Below are 26754 nucleotides of genomic sequence, written 5' to 3' on the forward strand. Positions count from 1 at the left end.
GTTCAGTAGACTAAGAAGGTCATTCCAGCAAGTGGGTCATAACTTGCTCGCCTACCCAGCGATGTGAACAGCACCACCTTCGAGTGATCAATAACACATCGACAGGCCAGGCACCGAGGGGCCAAAGAATTGGGTTGGCAAGGGCAGCCATTTAAAAACACTTCAGTCAACAATCAATACAACTTTAATACCAGCTGTGAGGATGAACAGAAAACTGATATAAAATTTGATTTTAAGTGGCATTAATGAACTGAACCGATTTATAAAAGTCATAGTTTTACTAAAATTTAAACCATTTTGGACTTTATGCTGCTCATTTACTTGACTGGTTGTGCCTGAACCAGCGTATATATACAGAATTTAATATTAGTTTACAAATTGATCAGACAGGGACAGTATGGCAGTCAAAAGATAAATAGAAAAATGAGCACAAGAAGAAAAGTAAACTCTTTCTAATGCATATGCAACATGTTTAATCTGAAAAAAAATGAAGCAGTTATCAATTAAAATGTATGTGATGTAGCTTATTTCAGAGAAAGATTAAAAATCAGACACGGCTGACAGAGAAACCACTATTAGGAATATGGAACTCGGAGTGATCTCTCAGGATTTCTTCGGATAAAATGAGAAACATTTATCAATTTATTCTTCAAATCAGAGCTGTTCTTTTCATATCTAAAAATGCTGAAGACTAATGTCTTTCGTCTTTCTCGGTTTAACCTTTCCCTGATTACTAAACATTCTTTATACTTTTCAGCAATTTACTGTAAATGTTAGGTCACACGTTGCATCATTTTTTTTCTTGAAAGCCAGCACACAAGACATCCAAAAGTCAGCAAAGTGTTTAAAGTAAGCCACTTTACAGTGAGGACACATGCGATAGTGGTGCAGTTACTGGGCTCTGCTTATTTGGCTTTGAAAAAGTTTCACTTTTTTTTATTTTTCTGAACATGTAAGAAAAAAACAAGACAGTGTTTAAATACAACAGTTATGGAGTTGGAAAGTGGAAACCTTTGCTTTGTTTCCATGCCAAGTTAAACTAAATGCATGAGGAAATTGATATTGATCCCCTCATGTAACTCCCACTAAGAAAGCAACAAGCATATGTCCTATAATGTCACAGAAGCAAAAAGGATTCTTATTTCTCGTAAACCACAACTCGCTCTACCTCCTCCTTATCTGAATTATTTATGATTTTGAAGCATAACAATATTGGAAATGTCAAAAGTGTTTTCACTCCCATTGCACATGGGCGAGCTGAGAAATAGCAAACCCAGAAAACAATGAAAGGAGAGAGCAGCTGAGTTAGAACCACACGAAGGAAAGACATTTGATCAGTGAGCCTGGTTGTCTTGTATGCAATTATCCTCTCTGAAAGAGCAGTTTAAAGCAAGAGGGAAATCCTTTGCATGACATAAACGTTCATATATTTGCCCTCACAGACACACACAAATATAACATGGATACACACTTAGATAATGTGTGGTTTCTTTTTGTGTGTTGTGTGTATTCAAAGAGTGAAGAAAGGAACTGCCAACTTAAAAATGGTAAGAACTAATTTCTATGTTTTTCTCACTTTAATTACTTAATTTTTCCAATAACTCAAATATTAACCTTCAAGGTACGAAAGTCACTATTTTTTTTAAGTAAAAGCATCCTCTGGTTTCAGCTATAACAGGATTTGCAACTTTTCTTTTGTAAAAAAAACAACATCATTGGGTTTTGGACTCGTAAAGAAGTCGTCTTGGCCTTCATATTTTTTAAAATTTTCTTTAACATTTCATTCACTTGACATGCGATAATGTAATGAGTAATTGCCAGATTAATTAATATTGACTGATTGTTGCAGCTCTAATACAAAAATGTACTACAAGACCTTGACCCATGCAGACATTGTGTGGCCACAACAATACTAGTGATACTACACCATTAACTTGCCAAAATGCGTCGTCTCAAAATGTTTTGCGTGAACAAAGACCAATCTTTTCACATTTGTAATGTTAAAAATATCAATATTTATCACATACATTACAGGACAAATCCTTAGTTGTCGTTTGAATTCAGGATATTCATTATCAGAGTAGAAATCTTATTCCCAATAACTGGTCTCTACTTACTTCCAACTACATAAAAATTCGAACAGCACACTCTTGGACAAACAAAGAAAAATATAATGCCTTCACTTTAAAACAATGTTTCTCATCTTTATCAATACATATCCCTCAGTTCTAACTACAGCAACAGAAGATCCAACACTCTCATGCACACGCAGCACACTCGTGGTGTGTGTGCAGAAGAGTGCGGCGCTCTACGCTCCATCAGTCTGGCTGCAGCCTATTCTTGTGTGTCCATCCCAGTGTCCCCTGCTTCAGAGGCAGCGGAGACTACAACAGCCATGTGTCAGTGTGTTGCGCTGGGCGCCCACCAGGCATCCAGCCATTAATTATTAAACAGCAGAGTCAGAAGGAAGCAGCAGGTAACCTGTGGCTGAGCCAGAAGAATTCACAGCGGCTGTCCAGGTAAGAGCTCGAGGGCAAAAAGTGAGAGAGAGGCAGTTGAGAAGAGGCAAACCACCAGGGAGGAAAAGAGCTGTGAAGAGACGGGGGTCCATCTCATTTGGAGGACCAACATTTTCATATTGAAGAATGTTTCATCATTTCTAGAAAAATCTGAAAAATAGGCATAATTTACCAGTCGTGCAAAGATTCATGAAGTGATTGTTGTTGTGCTGTGTTAGTTAGTCAGGATACTGCTGTGACTGTGCTAAAATATTTGCGTTTTGTCCTTTTATGCAGACTTTCTTCTGAACGTAATAACATGATTAAACTGAATTTATTAATTAATTTTATATATATATATATATATATATATATATATATATATATATATATATATATATATATATATATATATATATATATATATATATTATTATCGTCTGGAGCAAAAGGCCAATACTAACCTGCGAACCAACAAAGTTGCAGCAGATATAATGGGCCAGATAACCAGGTGATGGATGTACATGGTGCAGTGACAGAGACAGCTCGAGAACTCTGAATGGAATAACAATTTATTCCATAAATCTGATAATCCATGAGTCTACCTGTGGTGCAATAGACTGCAACTTGATGGATGGAAGTACTGTATTTTGGCACAGATAGTTCCTCTTGACTAAATATGTTCGAGCATCAAGGAAAAGGAGTCAGCGAGATATACCATATACTAAGTGTAACTTTTACTCGAGTTCTTGAGAACGACAAAGCACTATCTCCACACTCTTATGCATGAGAGAGGCTCTCTGTGTCCTGATGTGTCCTTACCCTCTTACACTATATTATTATCATTAAATCTTGTGTGTGTACGTCCACGAAAGCCATTATTTTTAAGTCCCTTCTCTCATATCCTACTCCCACAGTGGCTACTTATTTTTCTTCTCTTGTCCTCAGTGTATACTCTGCTGACAGATTTTATAAGGCATTTACAACTGCATCTACACATAGCAATAACTTTAAACCAAATATGTCTACATAAGAATACTAACAAAGTTCCAGAATACTTTTGAAGCAGTCCTCGACAGCAACTTTAAAAGTCACAGCATCCCTCGCTTAACAACTACACCAGCAAAATAAAGAGAAAATGTAGACGAGCAGAAAGAAAATAGTAAAAAAAAAAAGGCCGCCTAATGGTTTTATTATACTAAACTATGAAAGAAGTCAGGCCCTGTTCTTTTTCTAATATCATATGATCATAACCCCAAAAATAGTTTCAAATTTAAAGCAATTTTTAAAACAAATTTCATTAAAAGTTTGTAAAGAAAACTATGTACTTGAGTTGATTTTCTTTTATGAATACAAATTCCAATTATCTTTTAGTGTTCATAGCGCTGAAGTTGTTTTCGACCTTTTACTTCCAGTAATTTGTATTCCTCTAGATTTGAGCTCGGTTTTGGACACTGTAGATCACTTGATCCTACTGGATTTCCAGTGACAACGACCGAAAACGGTGTAAATCTTGTTTATGAAACAACTCTCTCAGTCCTTATGGATAATGCTTACTCTTCAGTGGCCCCTCTGACACACATATCTATGTCCCATTAAAAACTGGCAAAGGCAATTTTAATCATCGTTCATCCCTTCTATCATATACAAAGTGCTATAAAGATGTCCCAAAGCTTTCCGACCTAAATAAAAATAAATTGGAAACAATTGGTCCATCAAAGTCAATAACCTATTGACAGACCCATATTGGACTCCTTAATCAGGTATATTTGACCTGTCTTTTTAAAAAGAAATTACAATTACAAATGGGTACTTAAAATGAATTATGCCCCTTCCCACGCAAACGTTGTGATCTATAAAATACAACCTTGACGGGAGTGTGTGCCTACCTGCACAAAAACTCTGACCCATGTGTATGAACATTTTGGAGGCAGGGGAAATTGGCGACACAGACAGTGAATTGAAGCAAGGCGGTGGAAATGACGTGTGAGGCATCATTTCAGGTATAATGATGCCTCTAACACATTCAATTTCACTTCATATGACATGTTAATTTGCACATTCTCTTCATGATGAACAGCCAAACCAGCATTGTGATTTGTGCTTGCACTAATGAGCTATAACTATAAGCACATTTCAATAAAATAATTAACTCAAACCTCAACTCAAATTCCTATACTCAATATTTCATCAGCAGCCTCTGCTCTCCTCAGTGCAGAGGTCCTAACTGCAGACACAAGTGGTCAGCTGTGAAGCAACTGATTAACCTATCATCATCCGTCAGATAACGTCAGCCAGTGTTAAGGACAGAAGGTCAGTAGTTTTCAATAATCTTCTAATAGTGTGCCTATATCACCAAGTACGATATGATTTTTTTTTGTGTGACTGTGAGTCAAATCGCTGCAGTGAACCCTGTTGTGTTTGATTTATTCCATGGGGACAGATACGGTAGACTGTACACAGACAAACTGAAAACACTTATTTTAATGACGGCGTGGTGGACACCATCGATTGTCGCGATCATTTTGGAAGCAATTAGTCCGATTGGTGTAAACATAGAAATACTGCCATGACACTTGTGACACCGTTATGTTGCACGATAAGGACTCCGTTCATGGACGAAGTAAGAGGAATTGAGTGTTCTTCTCAGTAGTTGTCGTGGTTCACCGTAAACTTGCAGAATATGTGAAATCTTTTTAAAAATACTTTGTTCTGAACATTTTAGAATCCTGTTTAATTTGCAAAATGTCTGAATTGTTTATTAGCCTAATTTAATTGGACTAAAATACAGAAAAATTGTAATCTTGGTTCAACCGTGAAAAGTATAGTGTAACTGATTAATATAATAGTGCTATATACATAAAGTGTATTGGTATTATTATTATTATTATTATTATTAACAAACAAAGACTAAATATAATCTGTATCACTTCACATCTTATTTCAACGACACATCAAGTGACTAGCACATACAGAAAAACAAAAAGAAACTAAATGCTACCTGTTGTAGTTTGCCAGGTGCTGATCCATCTTCGTTATCCTGTTAAGTTTGTGGATGAACCACTTGTCTATGGATGTCAGCTGGTGGATCTGATCAACACTCATTCCACTGTGAAGGGCCTTGAAGGAGGAGACATGAAACAGATTCAGCATACATGTATCATTCATCGTCGAGTTCATCTTTAATGCCCTTTCTGGGAACATTCTGAGAGCAAAGACATCCAATAGGTTTCACAAAATTTCAACAGAGTCTTTTTCATGAATTGTTCATGATTAAACTTCATGTAAAATATATTGTAGACAATATATTACTTTGCCAATATTGGTCTTTTATGAAAAAGCAGTCTTTGTTGTTAACCTGCAACATAACAGAGATGCTGTCCTGACAACAGTTTGTAAATATGTTTTATCATTTTGACATCAGATGGCTGACCAGAGGAGTCATTCCAGGTTAGTGTGGGAGGATTTCACTCAGCAGTAAAAATCTACCTTGTTCTGTAAAGAAGGAGCTTCTACTACTATTCATACTTAAACTGACTTTCTTATGTGATTCCAGCAGAAATTCAGATGCAAAATGATCAGATGCAAGATATTTTTTCAAATACACAATGTAACAAATGGTCAAGAAAGATGTTAATGTTTTGCTGCTTTTGAGTGTGATGCCTGGGCAAAATTTCCAGCAACTGATAAGTTATATTATAGAATTACATTATTTGTTTATATTAGGTGTGTCTTGTAAACTTTGCTGTTTTTATTTTGCTATGGTTTCTTCACTGGTCCGGATCTTCGACATCTAGGTTTCAAAATCAAACTGGTGGGCAACAGAGAGATTAGCGCAAACAAAAAAAGTGACTGTGCTGACTACCTTACGGCATTACAGCTTGTCTTTGATTGCTCAAAAAGGTGTGGATCCATAATCTATAATGTAGTCACTCACTCCATATTCAAGGGGACAAATATGTCTCCACTGTCTGACAACCAAGCTTACAACAGTGGAAGGTCTGACACTGAGACGACCTCATTTTCCTCTTCCTTCAACTGGTGATAAAAGCATGTTGAAGTGCTGCACCTGTAAATGTTGTTGACCTTGCAATACTTTCTCCATTGTCTGTGTTTGAACGGCGGAACTTGACCCTGTGTCTAGATGCGCTTATTAAAGTGCCGATTCACCTTCACCTGATTCTATGAGCAAACAGAAAGGCTAACAGCAATGTATTAGACAAGCACAAAAGCAGTTTTAGCAAAAACTATCACATTTTGATATCTCCATGTTTAAAAAACCCCAACTATTTAATTAGATAATCAAACACTATACTGTGCCGTAAAATATTATAACTCCTGCGAAACTATTTAACTAAATAAAAAATGATAATTTTCCAGACAATTAAGCATTCACATCTAGCATGCAGGTAGGCCGAGGACACATCTCACTCTGCATTTCATGTTTTTTTCATGATCATTTTTCAGTTCAAAATGTGATTTTAATGACAAAGCTGTAGTCAGAGTCATTCATTATTAATGTTATGAAAGACTAGTGTACCTTGGCGAGGGAAAAGATGCGGGTGATGGAGGGCACAGCCAGCTCCTGTTGCAGGTCCTGGGTATCAGCCCAAGCTTTCTTGAGTGGCAGCCGGGGCACAAAGCCATCCACTGATGGATGACACATCCTCAGGGCCTTCTGCACGCTCTCCTCAAAGGTCCGGCCAACTGCCATCACCTGAATCCAGAAGAAGGAAATATATAACTAAATAATGTGGGTGTGTGAGCATAGAGAATAAGCAAGTGGATAAGAGAGTTAGACAATGAGCAAATGAGTGTTTATCCGTGGATCCACCCCCACCTCTCCGACACTCTTCATGGCACTGCCTATTTCATGGGACATGCCCTGAAAGCGGTCCAGGTCCCAGCGGGGGATCTTGGTGACGATGTAGTCTAGACTGGGTTCAAAGCAGGCTGTGGTCTTCTCCGATACAGCGTTCTTGATCTCTGGTAGGGGGATACCCAAAGCCAGTTTAGCTGCAACAAACGCCAAGGGATACCTGTAAAACGTGGACCAAGAAGACCACATCAACTACTGGTTGAAGTTTTGGCACCAAATTAGCATAAGGAGCATGATCAGTAATGATCTTCATCGAAACTGTGATATTGTGTTGACTCATATAGGTTGTCCTGCTGAAAAGAGCCGAGATATATGCTTCGATATTGTCCAATGTGTGTGTACGCGCCTTCTGTTTGCATAAATTATTCTCTTACCCAGTGGCTTTGGAAGCCAGAGCGGAGCTTCTGGAGAGCCGGGCGTTAACCTCAATGATGCAGTACTCCAGGGACGATGGGTTTAGGGCATACTGGATGTTGCATTCGCCTATAATGCCAAGGTGACGAACCACTTTGATAGCCGTCTCCCGGAGCATGTGGTATTCTTCGTTGGACAATGTCTGACTCGGAGCCACGACTATGGAGTCACCTGAGGAGGAAGTGGAAGAACGATTTAAAGATTTTAAACAGTAGTAACAGTCTCTGAACTTGGTGTTTGGTTTGTGAGCTTAAACATCACAGAGCAACAAAAGCCTGTTTCTCACATGAATTTGGAATCAAAAACTAGAAACAGAAATTACACCATGCAAAGCGGTTTCCTTTTCTTTATAACCTTTAAGAATATACTGTATATCACTTTATTTTACCATGAATTGTGTCATCTGAATTTTCTGCACCGTTAATGTATAGTTTTTGTAATTAGGGAGATATATCTGCCCAACAATATAGTTTTTCAACCGTCATCACAACCTGTAAAATTTCTTTTTGGAAAGTTATCATCTATTGTTACACAAGAGAAGCTCTGGGGCTGTAGATCATTACATGTTTGATGAAAAGCACACCACTCAAACCATCTTTAATCTTAGTTACACTTGAGGTGTCTCAGTCTGTACATGTTGGCTGTGAGAACTGAATTGAATCCACAGGCTAAAGTGTTCAACTCAAGTATCGACTCTTAATGCTTTCGTTGATCTATCGAAATAAGACAAAGAAATAACACAGGGACAACAGCGGTCTGAAACATCCATCTCATTTTGTCAGGTACACAGTAAACTCGGTGAACAAGAACAGCAGGCTCATACTGAGAAGTCCAAAAAGAAAATCCGCTCACCCCGACGCAGCTTCCCCAGAGGACGATAGAATACAAAAAGCAAACTGAACCAAACACAGGAGAACACAATATTGCACAAAATAACACAAAACAGTGTCTGAGAGCCTGAGGACAATTACATCAGCATGTAGTACTGTGTTTTAGCTTTAGTACCTGTGTGAATGCCCAGTGGGTCAAAATTCTCCATGTTGCAAACGGTGACGCAGTTATCAGCCACGTCTCTCACAACCTCATATTCCACCTCCTTCCAACCCAGCAAAGACTTCTCCACCAGAATCTGTCTGCTCATCGCCAAAGCCTGCAGAACAAAATGCACAGTTTATTACTGTTGCACAGATCACAGTGTATTGCCTTGGATCTAAGACATATAATGAATTTGGCACACGTCTGCTTATCTGTAACAATAAGCATACACTATAATACACTTAGAATAGTAAAAGATATATTCCAAAAATAGAATATTTGAACATTTACAATACAAAATGATAAAGAAAAAAAGCAAAAAAAATAGAGTACATTAAGACAACTATGTTATAAATGTGTCAAGTGTGTATTTAAATAGAGGAGTTCTGCAAGGGAGTGTAACTGCAAGTCATTGTCCTAAGGATGTAAGCGTCGGAGTCAGTTGGGAGCCTTTTCGGTAGATGGAAAACAACTGTTTTTGTGGCATGAGGTCTTGGTCCTCATGAACCAGAGTCTTCTGCCAGAGGGAAGGACTCAACATGTTTGTGTCCAGGGTGAGCGGCTACAATTTTTCTTGGCCGCCTTAGGGTACTGGAGGCCAACAATTTGTGTTGGTCTCTTAGCAAAGCAAAGCAAATCCACAATTAGCTACAAGTTGTTTCAACTGCACCAGGTAGGCAACCTCAGACTTCTTCCCACTAGCAATAAGTCAAATGAGGGCGGTGTCATCGGCGAACTTCAGGAGCTCGATGGACTGGTGACTGGACAGCCCGTTAACGTCCGTCATCAGAATAGAGAGTCATTATTCTCTGGGGTAGATGGTTATTAGGCATAAGCCCCTGCTGAGCTGCGGCAGAGGGACCCGGTGGATGTGTTCATCAGGGATGAAGTCAGGACTATCCCAAAGTCTTTCACAATGTCTTCACAGAAGCTGTGTGACATCACAGCTGATGTTTGTGAAACAGCAAGACCCTTACAATATAATTCAATACTACATACATACATACATACATACATACACTATAGATTTACAATTAGAAAATGTACAATCAGTGAAGGCATTTTGGAGCACTTGTTTCCTATCCAATACTTATTACCAAGGCTTAATCATTCTAAAACTGCAATTAAAACTATACGAGATGTATAAATCGTTTTTGGTTCGACATAAAACAATTAAAAAAAAATAATTAAAAATGAGATGCAAGTTTATGTACACCCACTATGTTCTCTAATAGTTAAACATAACGAAAACATTGCCTGACTGATAGTTTTTGTACTTGATTTCCTTTTCAGTGGGGGATACTGTATGTGGTATAACTTCCCCATGAATTTTAATGTAAACCCAACAGTCCTCAAAGAAAAGGGAGCATTTTGCATATTGTATCCAGATGGCTATATACATACTTAACAATATCATGCAATTCAGTACACCCACACAATGAATTGTAGCCTCAATAATTGAACAAATTCTCACAGTATCCTAGAAAAGCTACTTTTTAGATAAACTAAAATACATGTACTTTGTGGTTTGTTCAAAATGCATTTCCCTACATATAATTGTACCTATAATGTAGAACATGTTGAGCAAATGCACTGAAATCATGTAAAGTAATTTGTTGAGACTAGGATTACAAATGAAATGTGGGAACCTATTTCAAGGACATCTACTAACAGTTTACACAATAGCACATGCAATGGATAGAAATAAATATACTCTTTTTGATCATGGGGAGGACATAAGGTTCAAGGAAAGTGTTCAACACGGGTCTCACTGCTTGTTTTTCAAAGATTAGACAAGGACCTTGTGAACTATATCATTGCTCTTTACTTGATACAAAACAGTTGCACATTGAAAGACCACAGCTGGCAAAGAAACATTTGCTATTGGATTGTCTAAATAAAACAAAAACAAAAATATACATTTAAATGGGAGATAAGGAAAGCAGCATGACATACAGGGTGGCATAAGAAAGTATGCATTAATCAGTCTGGTACAGACTTTTTGTAGCTTGCAATTACATATTACAACCAGTTCATCTTTCTGACTATAGTGTATAAAATAGTGCTGTGTACTGGATGAGCACAAAAGACTGTTGCTAAGCAACAGCAAACTATTCACTTCTTGTCGGAGCACCAAAAGAACATATCTAAACAATGTCAAAGCTTTCATCTCTGTGCAGGTTAATGCTGGAAACATGGGTAAATAAAAAATATATAAAAACATGACATTTTTCAATTGCTGATCACAATCAATCATGTGTGAAGAAAAGAAAGAATATTAATTATAATTGGATGCCTCCACCTCCTCTAAATGGCACAATTCATTCTGACCTGGTGTGCAGTTTCCTCCAGCTTCCCTTTGTTGGCACACAGACCAGATCCGAGACCACCAAGGGCGTAGGCCGACCGTAACATCACCGGGTAACCGATCTCCTTTGCCGCTTTCAAGGCATCGGATACCTGAAAGATGCACACATATATATTAAACTGTAGTTCCCATGATAACACCTAAACCTTGTGCATCCTGAGGGGCATTGTTTGGCTTTTTAATTTAACCATTTTTATCCCGTTTGATGTTTTGTCCATATTGTAAATCCATTCAGAACACTTTACAGGTTCCCGCTGCCTTTAATTTAATTATTTTTTGACACTGCATGGTCATTTTCTTGTATTTTACACGGGTCTGATTCTATTTGTCTATTTTACATTCTTTAGGCTCTGAGATGACTTGGATGTTTTATGAAAAGCAATTTGAACTGGCTGGTCACGAAACTGTGCTATGTAAATGCTTTTCAGTCCAACCTCAGCTCCTATAATAAGTTTAAAATATATTGTGTTGCCAAAATACAGGCACTCTGCTCCTTAGGGACAACAAGGTCCCATTCTAAGACCCATTAAAAATACCATTTTTATTACAGCATAATATCATGCAGTACATTATATTATCATGCTAGGAATTTGCAGTTTTTCCCAGTTTTCAACTGATTGAGCTATTTTGTCATGCTTGCCCTATGGAGGCATATCTATGCTTTTTTCCTGGTTTCCACTCAAGGGAGTGTTATATTTTGGAGCACTGAAGCTTTTAATGCCATGCATATTATAATAAAGTATTCATATCAAAGTTTTAGAAAGGCAACATTTTGGTCCTCCTAGCTATCAAGTGGGAGTTATTTTAATCTGAGACGAAAAATGTAATAAAATGTTATGTCAATCATCATTGACATAACATACTGTGACATAAAAAAAAATCCCCATAGAATCTCGAAAATTTTTCAGAGTTTATGTTCCAGGAATGAAGTTGGATACAAGATTTAATTGGGAAGTAATTATATTATGGTAGTTTTTGACGGGGACATTTTTACTCTAAGGACACCAGAGTTACTTTTCGAAAGGGTTGCACAAAAGTTAAAACAGTCGGTTAACACACAAACAAATAGAGAATACATGCAAAATGTATACAACATTGTTCTTACAAAATGAACTTATTTGTTTTGATCCTTACTGACGCCACAGCAACACTGGGTGCAATCTTCTCATTAATCTCCATCAGTTTGTCAGAAAAAAGCTGTCTGTCCTCTGTGGCCATGATGGACTGCACTGGGGTTCCTAGCACCTTCACCCCGTACTGCTCCAGGACACCACTCTGGAACAACTCAACTCCTAAACACACCAATCCAAATATAAAAAATATAAACTCAACCAGAAAGTTATTTGAAAAGTGGAAAAGTCTTTCGGAGCATTGCCTACGTTTCTATCTTTAGGCTGGGTTGCACTAACCAGAATTAATTTATTCGAAGACAAATTTCCAAACAGAGTTTAACTAAACTACGTCCAAAATGATTAAATCCAAATGAAAAATTAAACAGAGCACTCTTGCACAAGTTCAAGCTAAATACAAACCAAAACTAAATAGACTTTAATAAATATGGAGATCTAATCTTCCTGTTCAGCTCCATGACAGTTTGCTTGCTGAACAGGTGAGAGAATTCAGCAGCATCATCATAAAACTTAATGAGTAGAGTTTGTTTCTTAACTTCCTTCAGGGAGCTTGATTATTCTGCTCAATCCATCTTAAAAAGGCAGAATCTCCTCAAGTGTAAGTTTGAAGTTTTGACTGGATCACATTGTAAATGAGTTTTCTCCCAGTTTTTTTTTTTTTTTTTAAAGCTAGATTTAAAGTTTGGGAAAAATATGATTCAATAGGGTAGAAATTCAGCCCTGTCGGTGCAACCCAGCCTTGGAGCACCACAGTAACACGAGTTTAACCCATCTTTGGGGTGCAAGTTATTTTTTTCCAGGTCAGTGGATGGAAAAGTGGTATGAACAGAAAAGTCCACTAGACTTTGCTGCAAACATCTCACCGCAGTTGAGTGCAGTCTGTCCACCCATGGAGAGCAGGATGCCGTCTGGACGCTCAATCTTGATGACTTCAGTTACAAATTGTGGCGTGACAGGCAAGAAGTAGACTGAGTCAGCCTGCTTGGTGCCCACTTCATTGGTCTGAACGGAGGCTATGTTTGGGTTCATGAGCACCGTCTTTAGGTTTTCCTCCTGCAACATGTCCACAAGAAGTGTGATGATTAGACCATCTCGACAGGGTGGAGAAAGCAGAGGTGTTACTAATAACTTATGATTGATCTGTGTCTCAACTAAATATAATTCATTCTACCCTGTGCTTTTCCTACTATGACATGTCAAAAGCCCTATGTGAAAATTGCCTTTTAATTCCACAGGAACTAGAGTGGGTACCATACAGTATGCACACTATATCATTTCAAATAGCTTCATTCATTAAATGTCTTCTGAAGGTATTAAAAAAAAAAGTCTACTCTAAACATTACAGAATTATTTTTCGTAATTTTCTACAAATTCTATTAAAAGATCAAAAGCAAAAATCAGTTCAGTTAAGTATTGGATTGGCAGACACATAATGTTGTTGGGACTTAACAATGTTGTGGAAACAAAGAAAGGACCACATGTTAAAACATTTTTTTTTTTTTTAAACCTGTGGAAGCACGCCACGCCTTTGGATCAAAGCACAACACTAGTGCCTCATTGGACAAAACCCACAGGAACACTAGGGAGTCCCTGTGACACGGCCAGGACTTCACCAAGGCTGTAAAGCCCGGCGCACACCTTCACTCTGTGCCTGAGTGCCATTGCAATCTCCGTTGCTGTAGATGGTAACAGCCTAGGTACCAAGCTCCAGCTTTCTGGACAAATAAAAGACTGATTCTGAAGTAGAGGCATATAACTCGCCCCATCAACTTTAACCTGCAAAAGGAAGATTCATCTTCAAAGAAACATAACTAAGGCCTGCTTTCCTCCTATTCAAGTCGCCATTTGCTGTTTTGCTTGCTGCCATACGAAGACTAGCCTGCCGCTTAACCTGTCGATAGAGCGCATCACTGTTTACCATTATCTATTCGCCATTATCACTGCTGTTGCGTTTAATTTTGCTACTCTTATTATCAATAAAGTAAAAAAAAAAAAATGTAAATGTTGCTTAAAAGACAAGTACATAGTATAGTACTTTTTAAAACATTTCAGCAACAGATTAACAACACTTGTTATCTCTTACCTTCATGGCCTTGATGGCCTGAGATCCAGAATAGTCAAACTCTCCAGCCTGACCAATAGACAGACCACCAGAACCCAGTACGAGCACCTTGGACACCTGCAGTTACACAAATAGACGGCATTGACCCATATGTCAATTTCTTATTATTTTTTACTATAAATCATTATGGTATACAACTACAAATGCTCTAATAATACTAAATCCTGGAATTTTCTTGCAAAGCAATCTATTTGATACATTATTAAATAACCGTTTACACATACACACCTAAGATACCTGCTGAACATGTTTGACAGTTCTTTACCTGAGCTCTAGGAGGAATGGGTGCTGCCTTAGGCATAACTGAAATTATATTGCCGTCTTTCCCTTTCTTGATCAGAGACATGAAGACGTCAAAGAGGAACTGCAGACACAAAGAAAAATACCAATGAAGCCATTGTTTGAATTGTATACGAATAGCATTAGTAGGAACCTAGGTTTCGGTATTTGTTACACTCACACTGGTATTTAAATACAAAAATCTCACTACTTTATAAAGCCAATATATACACTACATATACACATATATGTATTTTTTACTATCTTTCCTAAGCCCACCAATGATAGATCAGTAAGAGCTTTGTTTCAGACTACAAAGATATGGCACCAACTCACAATGGAAGTAGTTAAATGTTAAATCTGTTACACGTAAAGATGAAATCAGTCAGCTGTGATAATCTGTGCTAATTGCACAGACTGCAACTATTTGTTGAGGCTCAGGCAAATTGACACTTTTTGTGGTATAGAGAAGGTAAAAGTCAATAGTTATATAACAATATTGCTCTTCCTGATAGTCAAAGGAAAACAATATTTGTCGTGCAAGATGTTTTTTGTAACACACCGAGGAAAAACCGAGGAAGAGCAAGAATTCTCCAGCAGAGCTGTCAACTGCATATTGTGGTAGAGAGGACAGGTCTTATTATTCTGCCTTAATATGACAGAGGTTACAACATACTTTGACCAGTGACTTGAACTACAGTTCGTGCCTGTCATGTGGGAGACAAGAACTGTAGCATAGAATCATCAACGCCTTATTGTCAGGAAAGGGACAGGCACCTGTGGCTCTGGTGCAGTTCAATGTCAGGGCACCACACATGATGACATCTTCCATTGCAACTGATGTAGTAACCGCTTAAATATTCTGTTATGTTTTAGCACCATGTCTGGTTTACCGTATAATATATATTTAAAAGCAAATTACCTTCACAAAGCCAGCTCAGTTCTGCTTTAGTCTTTTACAAATGTCCCGTTTCAATGGACGACTTCAATTTCTACTTGAGTGCCATTCTGTAAAGATACCTTTACTTCATTCTAGTATAGTATTCAGGTAGTTTATGCAGCACTATAAAAGTCTTTAATTACCTCTGTGTCGGTGGGACCGCCTTTAGCCTCTGGGTGGAACTGGGCCGTGAAAATAGGCTTAGTGTTGTGCATGATGCCCTGGAAAAGATGCAGATTTGATATTAGAAAACAAATTTTAAGCCAACGGTATTCTGCATTTTATTTGTTAGCATTACAGAAACCGCTGAGTCTATTTTTGGAAAATGTTATTAAGTAAACTAATGTATGGAGACTTTGTGGTCTACCACAGGCATATCTTATTTGCTTAACTACATTTGGTCTGTAGGAGAATCAGGTGCTTTTCCTATCGCGAAACTCGCAGAACATAAATATAAAAATGCCGTGTTGTGTGAGAAACAGACTTTGACACAGAGTGAAATCAACCTCATTGGTGCCATCATTGGCATTGGTGAAGAGAGGGCTCCACCCTGGGGGCAGCGACTCGCTGTCTATGCCGTAGCCGTGGTTCTGTGCTGTAATGAAGGCCTGGCCCGTCATCAAATTCAGCACCGGCTGGTTCTGGCCTCTGGAGAACCACAAACACACAGGAAGCACAATATTGATCATCCTGTGCATGCACACGTGGATCCACGCAGGAGACAAAGTACAAAGTTCTATGAATGGTTTCGTGCTATTCCGCTGAACAACTGGTGGCGGTAACACAAAAGAGTTCACCTGTTGCCCATAGGTAGCTTATATGACTGAGCACCTGCAGCAAGAGCAGTGATCTGGTTGCCCATACAGATCCCAAACACTGGCTGTGGACGATCACTATCCAGCACCTTCACAGGACAAAACACATACAAATAATATTTATGAAGGTACAGTGTTGATCGTGATATAAATATAATCAATCGGTCATGAAAGACAAGCACTGATTAAATCAAAAATGCTGCACAAACAATCAAAATATTGAAACAGCATTATTTTCTACCTTGCGGACATTGTGGATGAGTGTCTTCGCCAGAGACGGATCTCCTGGTCCATTGGAGATAAAGAGGCCGTCGTAGTCTAGACTCTGCAAATCCTGATCCCACGGTACGAGGTGGACCTCTGCACCCCTCTGCACAGAGCGCCATAGATATAAAGGGAGACGATATTATGTAATCTTATAATATTACTATAGATAGATAGATAGATAGATAGATAGATAGATAGATAGATAGATAGATAGATAGATAGATAGATAGATAGATAGATAGATAGATAGATATAAATAAACAGACTACTGCATTAGAAGTCTGCAGGCTGCTTTTCCAGATAATTTCAAGCCATTGCAAGCCAATATCAACACCATAAATAACAAACCATTAAATGGAGCGTAAACTCATGAGAAGTTCACTATCTCTTACAACGAGATGACAGACAAATACGAAAAGATTTCTTTTTTTTTAAATTTCTTCTTGACTTTCCATTACCATCACATATTTTCTAGGTCAGGTTGCAGACTACATGTGAACGAGTGTTCTCTTCTATATTTGGGCAGATGCCATTTTGGACTACATCATTAAAACGTAAGGTATCTGTGTGTAAACTAATGAGGATGCACAATCCATAACGCAGCTGTATTTTTTTCCTCACCTTAACCAGCAGGCGAATAATGTTATGTTTAATACCGCAATCAACAGCCACTACTTTTATGGGGTTTCCTTTTCCAAAAACTTTGATTTCCTAGTAGTTGGAGAAAGACAGAAAAGAGGGGTTAACATTAATCAACACCATTTGGGAGGAACTGCTCTTTTGTGATGTTAAATACAATAGTTAGCAGCTGTTACCTTGGTTGAGACTTCTGCTACTAGGTTTTTCTGGTTGGGGTCAAATATCTCAACAGGCTGCCCATCAAATTCAATCTTCCCCAAAGCTGTGCCCTGAGGAGTGATCGCAAGCAAAATGACAGTGAGTGATCAACCAATTAATTTGTGAACATTTGATGCAGTTCTCACCTTTGCGTTTACAGTACCTTATCTCTGATGATTTTGGTCAGCATTCTGGTGTCTATTCCAAACAACGCAGGAACCTTCAAAAAGGAAAGTACATTTTGTAAATCCACAGCAGAGTCCTATTCTCCTCTCTGAGATTGCAACAGATACTTGGTCATTTGAACCCGAACCTTCTCTTCTTGTAGCCATTGTCCCAAAGACTTAACAGAGTTCCAGTGGCTGTACTCGTGGCTGTAGTCTTGAACAAGAAGACCAGATACCTAGAAAAACAAAAGCACAACTACAACTCTCAAATATGGTCAAACCAACCCGAGTTTTGCCATTTTTCAAAAAGAGTCCATTATAACAAGACAAAGAGTCTACAGCCATGTGGGCAGCTCTGTGAGGCTGCACTTAGCAGTGCTTTGATCATAGAATCAAGATGATAACATGCTAAGAATGACAATGCTATTTAGGATGTAAACCAATTTAGTTTATCATATAAGCAAACTACTGAAACAGTTTAATTAACACTTAAACTAAATTACAGCTGTGTAGTATTTAGTAATAGACCAAAATGCTGACTTGATGCCAATACTGTAGATGAAAAGAGAAAGGAGGCCACAAAGTGATTACAATACATCCTCATGGATGATACGTCATGGCAATTCATGTCAAATATTATATATTTTAGTCTGCAACAAGGTGACGCACTGACCAACTAAAGGACAGACAGGATCAAAGCAGTAATTTAAAAGAAATATATTGCAGCACCAAGGCCTCCACAAAGCCTGACACCCCAAAATCACCGCTGATTTTCTTACCTGAATGCGTTCCGACTCCAAATTTCTTCTCAGGCCCAGCACGTCCAGCTCTTCGCTGTTGGGAACCCCGTAATTTCCCACAATTGGATAGGTCAAGGTCAGAATCTGACCTCTGTAGCTGGGGTCAGTCAGGGCCTCGGGATACCTAAAGCAGAGAAACAGCAGGCTATTGGGATGTAGTGATGAAGCACATGATCATAGCATTGACTCAAAACTCTATAAAGTGAGAAACTCCAGTGAAACTTTGTTTTTATGAAAAAGTTAGAAACTAAAAGAATACACAGTAAGGTTGATATTGTAGTATTTGATATCGGACTTGTCCAAGTACACCATTTTTCGACTTATACATATATCATCTCCTTACCCAACCAGGCCAGTATTGAAGACGAGTTCCCCGGCTACAGAGCCATCATGCCCAAAGGAATAACCCTTCATCCTGGTGCCATCCTCTAAGACCAGGTGGGCCGTCTGGGCCTGGGAGTTCAAAGAGATATAGCAGATAACAAGATAAATTTCCCCCAAGAATAAAGCATTCCCTTTATATGAAGCAAGTTTGGACAGACCAAAGGCAAATGGTTGGAACGACTGAGGTAGACCAGGTGGATTGCGTGCTAAAACTGCAGGACAATGTGAATAGGGCTGTAAATGCTGAGACTCACTCTGTCTGAGCTTCAGCCAGGGGCAAATAAATTGTTAAGAATATTTTTTCCGAAAATACATACAATATATAATGTGCATAAATATCAATAAGTACAGTTAAATGTTGTTAGTAGAGGAGAAAATCAGATGTTGCGCATGTCGCCCCTCAAACATGATGCAATTCTCCATAGCATGACCATACATGATGAAAAGGATTAGAGTTACATATAATATTTAAAAAGATTGCAGTCTGGAAATAGCATGAGCTACCATTGCAAAAAACTCTCTGTGCTTTTATTTTTGTGAGTTAATACGCAAAGTTTCGCTTGTTTGTCATCGACCAAAGTTGCATTCAAAAGTAGGACATTTGCTTTATTCTTTCTTAATGACACACGTTTACGAACTAAACAAGTAACTTACTATGTTTTATTTAATCACATGTGGCCCCTCCTTAATTCGGCGTAATGACAACAGACCAAAAATCACTTTTTACAACTTTGTTTAGCCAATTGCTTTGCGCCGCTGCATGCAGGTAGCTAGTTAAACATGCTGTGGCTAATGCAGTGACGAGGTGACTGAAACTACAGCACTAGTTTAAATTATGTTGAAATAGAAACGTTGTGTTGTTCTAGGTCTATGCCGAACAATGAATTAGCCCTTACAGTTTCTGAAAAATAAGGTGTAACAACGTTTACACGTGTAGAAGTTTGTGTATTGGCAATGCGCCGCAGACTTTCGATTTATTTCTGAGGAATTTGGCCTAGAGAAATAGCCTAAAGTGGCGTTCGCTCTCCAACACGCTTCTGAGACGTTTTGTGCTTTTACAACTGACAACGTTGGTTTTCATTCACACATCGTTTACTTACCTTCACGCTAAAAAGTTTAGTAGTTTGAAGTCTGAGCCACGCAGAGGTGTCTCCTACTCTTCTGCCAACCACACATCCTTGTCTCAGAGATTTAACAACGCTGAAAGCTAACAGGATTTTTGTCATGTTAGCCTAAATTACTCTTTGGGTAAAGTTGCACAGACGTGAATGAGAAGTTCCCCGATATAAAAAGGATGGAGTATTCGCACTGTCTTGAGATCAGTGCAATAAGGCTACGTGTTCATTTAGGAGACAGTTGAACAAGTTATGGGCTGCCCCTCGTGTGGTTACAGACAGCTCAACCGAGCACCTGAAACAGTGGGTCGGTATTCACTCGCGTGGCGTAGTTTTTCTCAACGAATGAAGCGCTGAGCGTTTTGATTGGTTCCCATGAACACGCCTACTCTGTCAAACTAGGTATGAATGTAATTCACATCGGTTTAAACTGTAAAACTTACACGATTGTAGGTGAGAACGAATTAGACCAAATAAATGTAAGTGCACCAAAGTGTTAAGCTTGTATAGGCTAGCCTAAGTCATTGCACTTGTTTAGTTGTATAAGTTCACCATAGCTATATGTTATTTAGTTAGTTTTTGTAGTACGTTTGAGCACCATTCATCAAGTTCAGTCAGAAACTTCAGTCAAGGGAAGTGAGACCTTCCGATCTTACACAAGATATAGCATCTAATAGGCGCTGCCCCTGTTCAGCAGTCTGAGGTCAAAGAATGGGTTAATTTAACATAAAGTAACATGTTAAAATCAGCAATAAAAAACAATTGCACTACACACACCTAAAGTGAGATCAGAACAAGAACTACAAAACCTGAAGAGGAACGAACACCAAACAGCACATTGAAACTACAAGTAGCCTTTTCTTTCTTTTAAAAAAAAAAAGTTCACGTTGTCATTCATTAGAAATAACTGTCTTTCATTTTGTTTCCACATCGAAGCTTTAGAAAAATTGCTGTGAGAAATATTGTTTACAGCCCTCTTTCTAGGACACTGAAAATAAACTAAAAAGAAGTAGACGTCGAATGAGAATGAATGCGCCTGCCTGCAGTAAACTTGTCTGTAGTGCTTTCAGTGCAACAAACTCTTTACAGTTTTTTTTCTTCTTTGAGGCTAGTTGCCGGCGAAAGAACAGGCAAACTGACCATGGACAGGCTGCATGGTGGTGGGATTAGAGCTGTGTGTGTATTTGCTGATCACTGCAAGATTGGTCCTCTGTGGAGAAGGCTGCCTGACTGCCACTATGCTGGGTTCAGCAGTCTGAACAAAGTGGGTGTGAGTAATAGGACTGGTGTGGATCAGGAAATTTCTCCACACTCCTGAAATTGGACTTGAAAAGATAGACTGGAGTCCTCTAGTATGTCCCTGAATTCACTTACATTCATAATAATTATCTACTTATAGGCTTAAGTTCACACTTTTGTGCAGGTCCTTTGCACTTTTTTGAACCCCCTTGTTAATGTTCCTTTTGTTTAAAATCTGTCTGCGCTCCTGTTCAGTAGATCTGTGGAGCACTGGTGACATCCAGTGGCGATGCATGTTAACAAGGTTGACAGTGAAGCTCAATGTAAGAACTGAGGGGCTTCTAATTTCATTTCGCTGTCAGCATGTTAAGCTTTACAGTTAAAAGTCACATGTATATTAGCATTGCATAGAAAGTGATACATTGAAGTAATAACACTTACCAATATGCGTAGTGCTGCAAAGGACATGGTCCACAGTATCCAACAGACTACAACATGTGTAGCATATGGCTATTTATTTTTGGAACTGAACAGAAGATAACTAAGTTAATTCAGTAAAACAGACCGTTTTGCTAAGCATGTCAAGCATGGTTAACAAACTACAGTGAATCATTATCTATTTAGAAGCTCATTATTGTCATGTGTCCATAACATGAGATACAATGACGTTCATGCTGTTTAACCAGACTCACTGAGTCATATTTAACATGTATGCCCATTTTATACGTTAACAAGGAAACAAAAAATAAGAACAAATATATTGCTTTGCCAGTAATCTCCACTCGCATTTTTTTGCAAAAGGCCCATAAGAGTTGAGTAAATAGAGAATATTATATATATATATATATATATATATATATATATATATATATATATATATATATATATATACGGAATAAAGTAAAGATAAAACATTTGTCCTTGCTAAATGTCTATACCGTCTCACAATTCCATACACAAGTCAAACACCTGACATATTTTTCTTTTCTTTTCTTTTTTTTACCCAAAAAAAAACAGAGCATCAAAGTGTAATGAGGAGTAAACATGCATACTTCTATCTGAAAAATAGAGTTCATCTTCACACATTTAAGACCTTTAAAACTGCATAATAACAGTTCAAATATCCAGCGCTTATCACATGAAGCTTTCTTGAAAAGTGAAGGAAGGTAAACCAGTGCTGATGAAAGCTAGTATTTTATCTCACACACAATTGTCACAATTTCTTCACAGGGCTTCCACCTACACTATACACTATTATACATTCTACAGGATCAATTTTATTACCCATTTTATTTTTAGAAAACTCTTTCTATTTTCAAAAAGTTATGCCCTGAAAAAAGCAGCGCACTTAAAGTCAACAATGAATCACATACAGTGGAAAATTGCTCGGCAGTGATTGGGAGAACCCGAGAAGCTTGTGCAATGTCCTGTACGGCCCTTCATTGCGGGGGAGGGCTGTGATTAGCTGCCCTCCAAATTCTTCCCTTGATTGGCCACGGTGTGGACTAATGAGCTCCAGTGTCTGTCCTCGGCAGAGAGACCTCACATTGTCTGCGGTTTCAAGAATGAGTTTCAGATGGTGACCAAGCTTAAGAGAGGACATGAATAGACGGGCAGGCTCACTCGCTTTTGTCTGTGCCAGGTTTCCGAGTCTCAGCCCTGAGATGACAGAAATAATGGATGGTTGTTTCAAGTGTCTATGACGGTGTTTGTTCAGCACCGGATTAGGCTGTACCAGTTACACGATATTGGCACTTTATTTATCCTCCTAACCCAAATTGACTTGTGTATCTTCTTTCGACATCGAGGTAATTCAAAGTTGTTGTTTTTTTTTTTACCTTAGACATAAACAGATTGAACAGGAGAATGCAATGTAAGTGCAGTACCAAATATATTTAGTTCTACAATTAATAAATCAAAGGCACTAGAAGATAGAGAAGCTTTAAGCCCCGATTCAAAATAGTTGGAGAAGACTTAGGTTTACTGGCAAAGATGCAAAAAAAACTTAACAGTGATTCTTCATACTTAGTTTTGACTCAGTGGTTCATAACATAGCAGCCGATGAGAAATGCATTTTGGCCCTTAACCATTTTTTAGAATCAATTCTTTATCACATGAAGTCAGTGCAAAACCTTTGAGAACTGGAGTGATGTGCTCCACCTTTATAGTTCTTTGAGCCTGATTTTGTTCTCAGGTAGCACAGGTTTGCTGGATTTTGTATGATAGTGAGCCGAAGCTGGTAGTAGTCTGTACAATCAGAGTTGAAATATGGCCATTTATCCAAGCAAGTCTAGTTTCACATGATGAACAACCTAATTAAATAGATATATGTAAAATTATTCTCAAATAATGTTTACATTTACATGTGTCATTCCATTCAATTACCCTCTGTATTAATCAAATTGACCATCAACATGGTCTAGTTTTACTCAAGCCCTTATACTATTACCACCATCTTTAGAATTGTACTTTGTTTGCATCTTGTCGTCACATGACAGTATGTGCCGTCAAGTTAGAAGAAGACCCTGCAAAGCATTTGCATTCTTGTTTTGGGTGATGGCAACTTTAGCCTCCATAGTTGTAAAAGGAAGACTAAGTCATCAGCTGGAAAGAAAAGGAGGAGGCTGTCTCTTTAGGCCGGTATCAGGTTCCCTTCCTCTGTAGTGAGGTAGTGTCCCCAGTAAAAAAAAAAAAGGGCAACGAGTAGCTTTGTTTAGCCTGGCCCCATCTAATTCCTGTGTGGCCAGTGGAGGGCTTATGAGAGAGTCAGAGAGGGAAAGAGAGCATGCATCAGCCCCCTTAAGGAGTCATGGCCCCCGCTCTCAGAAATCCCAAGAAACTTCACACCTCTCTGTAGAGACTATAAATAGGCTCCATCTGTGCCCCCGGGCTCAGTTACAGCCTCATTCCTTTTGGTATGGTTGGAGGGCAGGGAAGGAAGCACTTTGAAAGGTTCGAAAAGCAGGCGAGTGGACACAACCAGAGTCCAAAGCCGACTCTCTAGTCATCACACACGGCTGACCTCTGCTGCATTTCTTGAGGCAAAGGAAGTCCATCGGCGCTCCCTGCCCCTTTTCCTTCTCGACAGCAACCCTCTCCACACTCCAACTCCCCGTGGAGTAGAAATGCCAGTGACCTGGGAGCGCACAGCATCTTTGGAATTCTTCCCCACACTGCACTCGTCGCATGATATTTTCTCTTCACATTTCATTAATCATGCTTAACATAAGTGGTCCCAAAGGTTGAGACAGACACTGGGTCTTGAAATCAGTGCCTCTGTCGTTTTTGTCTTTCCCCGAACTCCACTGTGCAGCTCACAGCTTAATGGTTGATGGTTTAGTCATGGTACTGACAATCCTGTGAACTGAGGGTGAATTTGAGAGATCACTAATGCATTGCAGCAAGCGGGCATAAGTGCTTCAGATCACACCGTCTTTCCTGAGAGGAGACAGTTAAAGTGACTGACCTGAAACAAACCCCGGCACCAAAGGACAGAGCTAGAGGGTGAGGAGGTGACAGAGAAAGGATTGATCCTAGTTTGCGCAAGAAAATCCCCCCCAAAAGCCCTTCCTCTCACATCTATCTAATCTTCAGTCTAAACTGACGCGATCCAAAAATTCCAGAATTTGATGTCTTCGGTGATAAAAATCCACCTAGTTTTCCTCATTCTCCGCTTTATTTGATTAAAATATTTTTCATCCCAGCGTGTGAGATCTTAGCCTGCAGCAGCCCTTTTTTTTTATAGCTGCAATATCTCTCCAGAATGTTCATGCAAATAAGGTGGAATAATTTAAATAAAAGGAGCTGGCTAATACTCTCTTTTTTTCTTCTTTAAATGCGCCCCATTTTGTTCGGCTCCATTCTGTACTCCACTTTGTTTGTTTCTTCTCATTATTGTTTGCTGATGCTTTAACATCCCAATTCCCCATAATGATCACTGATGTGCATCATATGCAGGATAATCTTTGAAACACAGTCATGGGGGGAGCTAGAAGCTGACTGACTATAAACCTTTGTGTGGAAGGCAATACGGGGGCATTACTTAGCGAGGGGAAGACAAATGATTTCAATTTAATATCATGAACTTTGAACAGGAAGTGTGGACTTGTAGCACAGACACGGCTCTGGCTCAGCTCTGTAAGTGAAAAAACATGACGGTTGTAGAAAAGGACAGAAGAACCACACTTTCAGAGGTTGTGTTGGCCAGCTGTTAGACCTGACCATCAAAAAAGTAACACAGGTCAAGTAAATATCAATAGATGTGACAGCTGTCATTCACGGTCTTGGCCCTAACCAGGGTATTTACCAGATCAGTATTGTTTGAGCTTGGAGAATGATCGATATTTCCATAACATGCATTAGTGATTAGTAAATGCACAAATTCATAGAAATACAAGCTTAGTTTTCTCTGTATACTTGTTAAGCCCTTTTAGACTTTGGTTTTAACATAAATAATTTGATAAAACTGGGATTTAGGTCTGGACACTGAATTTAAATTAATGCAGGTTATAGCTTATACTCTTCCTATACAAAGTGTGTTTGTTTTTGTTGTATTTTAAGGTATCTGGCAAACTTTCAAACTCAACAATATATCCTGCTGAGGTTCATACATTGGTGGTACAGTATACAACTTTTAAAACCATACCAGCAAAGCGCTATTAAAATGACTTTCGTGCAGTCGGTTAATATGACTTTAGGCCAGACTGAATTATTCGTATTTTATGGATTGACACATTTAGTTCGGATCCATATGACTCATATGAGGTGATTTTTTTTTTGCCAGCATGAGGTTTACATTTCTGGTTTTCAGTGAGAAGTGGAAGTTACTATTACTAACTATTGGACTGTTTCCCACTAGAAAAAAACAAATCTAGATTCCTGCAAAATTCTCATTCTCATCAGACTCATCTGTACCTTTGCTCAAAGAAAAATGTGAGCAGCCACTCATTAAACATTAGAGATTTCTTTCCCTAACTGGTGGTTGTGTTGCACATGCAATGAGCGGAGCCTAATCTGGAGAGCTTGTGTTGCGGTATTCCAATAAACTTGGAGACAGACCACTGCATGGTGAAAGACAGTTTTAAGTGCTGCTATGGTTTGTCATAAAACCAAAATAAATGTAATGTTGTGAGCCGTGTCTCTGTCTTGGTTGTTTTAGCGAGAGATGTAGGATTTGATATAATGCCACCAACTTATGTGGCTTCACACTCAGCTTCACACTGATCCGTGCAAAGCATTGTGCAAACCTCCATAAAAAAAAGAAATCCCTTCTGAGAAGTGTCTGGATACAAAAAACTATATATAGTGTCTTTTTGCGGAAGGCAAACTTTAGCAATGTTGATCAGCACATAATGCTGTTTTTCTCACTATCACACATTCAAAGCCTTTATCAATTTTAAACTAAAGGCAGGAAGCACAAAGGCCTTTAAATTGAGTTTCCTCAATCTGCCATCATGAATAGCAGG

The 26754-nt window shown here is 38.6% G+C and overlaps 1 protein-coding gene across 1 annotated transcript in view; it reads right to left on the reverse strand.

Moving 5' to 3' along the window:
• cps1 (carbamoyl-phosphate synthase 1, mitochondrial) overlaps positions 1–20295 on the reverse strand; it is a 45732-nt gene extending 25437 nt beyond the window's left edge. The window contains exons 1-21 of the mRNA XM_068572124.1: positions 20036–20295; positions 18895–19004; positions 18531–18675; positions 17898–17987; positions 17748–17804; positions 17563–17655; positions 17369–17458; positions 16722–16850; positions 16463–16569; positions 16172–16313; positions 15809–15886; positions 14712–14810; positions 14408–14503; positions 13188–13377; positions 12329–12486; positions 11158–11286; positions 8797–8941; positions 7752–7962; positions 7339–7537; positions 7039–7215; positions 5500–5618 (exon numbers count right to left, since the gene is read on the reverse strand). Of these exons, the coding sequence (XP_068428225.1) occupies positions 5500–5618; positions 7039–7215; positions 7339–7537; positions 7752–7962; positions 8797–8941; positions 11158–11286; positions 12329–12486; positions 13188–13377; positions 14408–14503; positions 14712–14810; positions 15809–15886; positions 16172–16313; positions 16463–16569; positions 16722–16850; positions 17369–17458; positions 17563–17655; positions 17748–17804; positions 17898–17987; positions 18531–18675; positions 18895–19004; positions 20036–20161 (2690 nt within the window). The 5' untranslated portion in view covers positions 20162–20295. The remainder of the gene's footprint in view (positions 1–5499; positions 5619–7038; positions 7216–7338; positions 7538–7751; positions 7963–8796; positions 8942–11157; positions 11287–12328; positions 12487–13187; positions 13378–14407; positions 14504–14711; positions 14811–15808; positions 15887–16171; positions 16314–16462; positions 16570–16721; positions 16851–17368; positions 17459–17562; positions 17656–17747; positions 17805–17897; positions 17988–18530; positions 18676–18894; positions 19005–20035) is intronic.
• Between the last annotated feature and the right edge of the window lie 6459 nt (positions 20296–26754).

The sequence above is a fragment of the Clinocottus analis genome, unplaced genomic scaffold, assembly GCF_023055335.1.
Source record: "Clinocottus analis isolate CAN_PGR_092001 unplaced genomic scaffold, fCliAna1.0.p SCAF_12, whole genome shotgun sequence".
NCBI lineage: Eukaryota > Metazoa > Chordata > Actinopteri > Perciformes > Cottidae > Clinocottus > Clinocottus analis.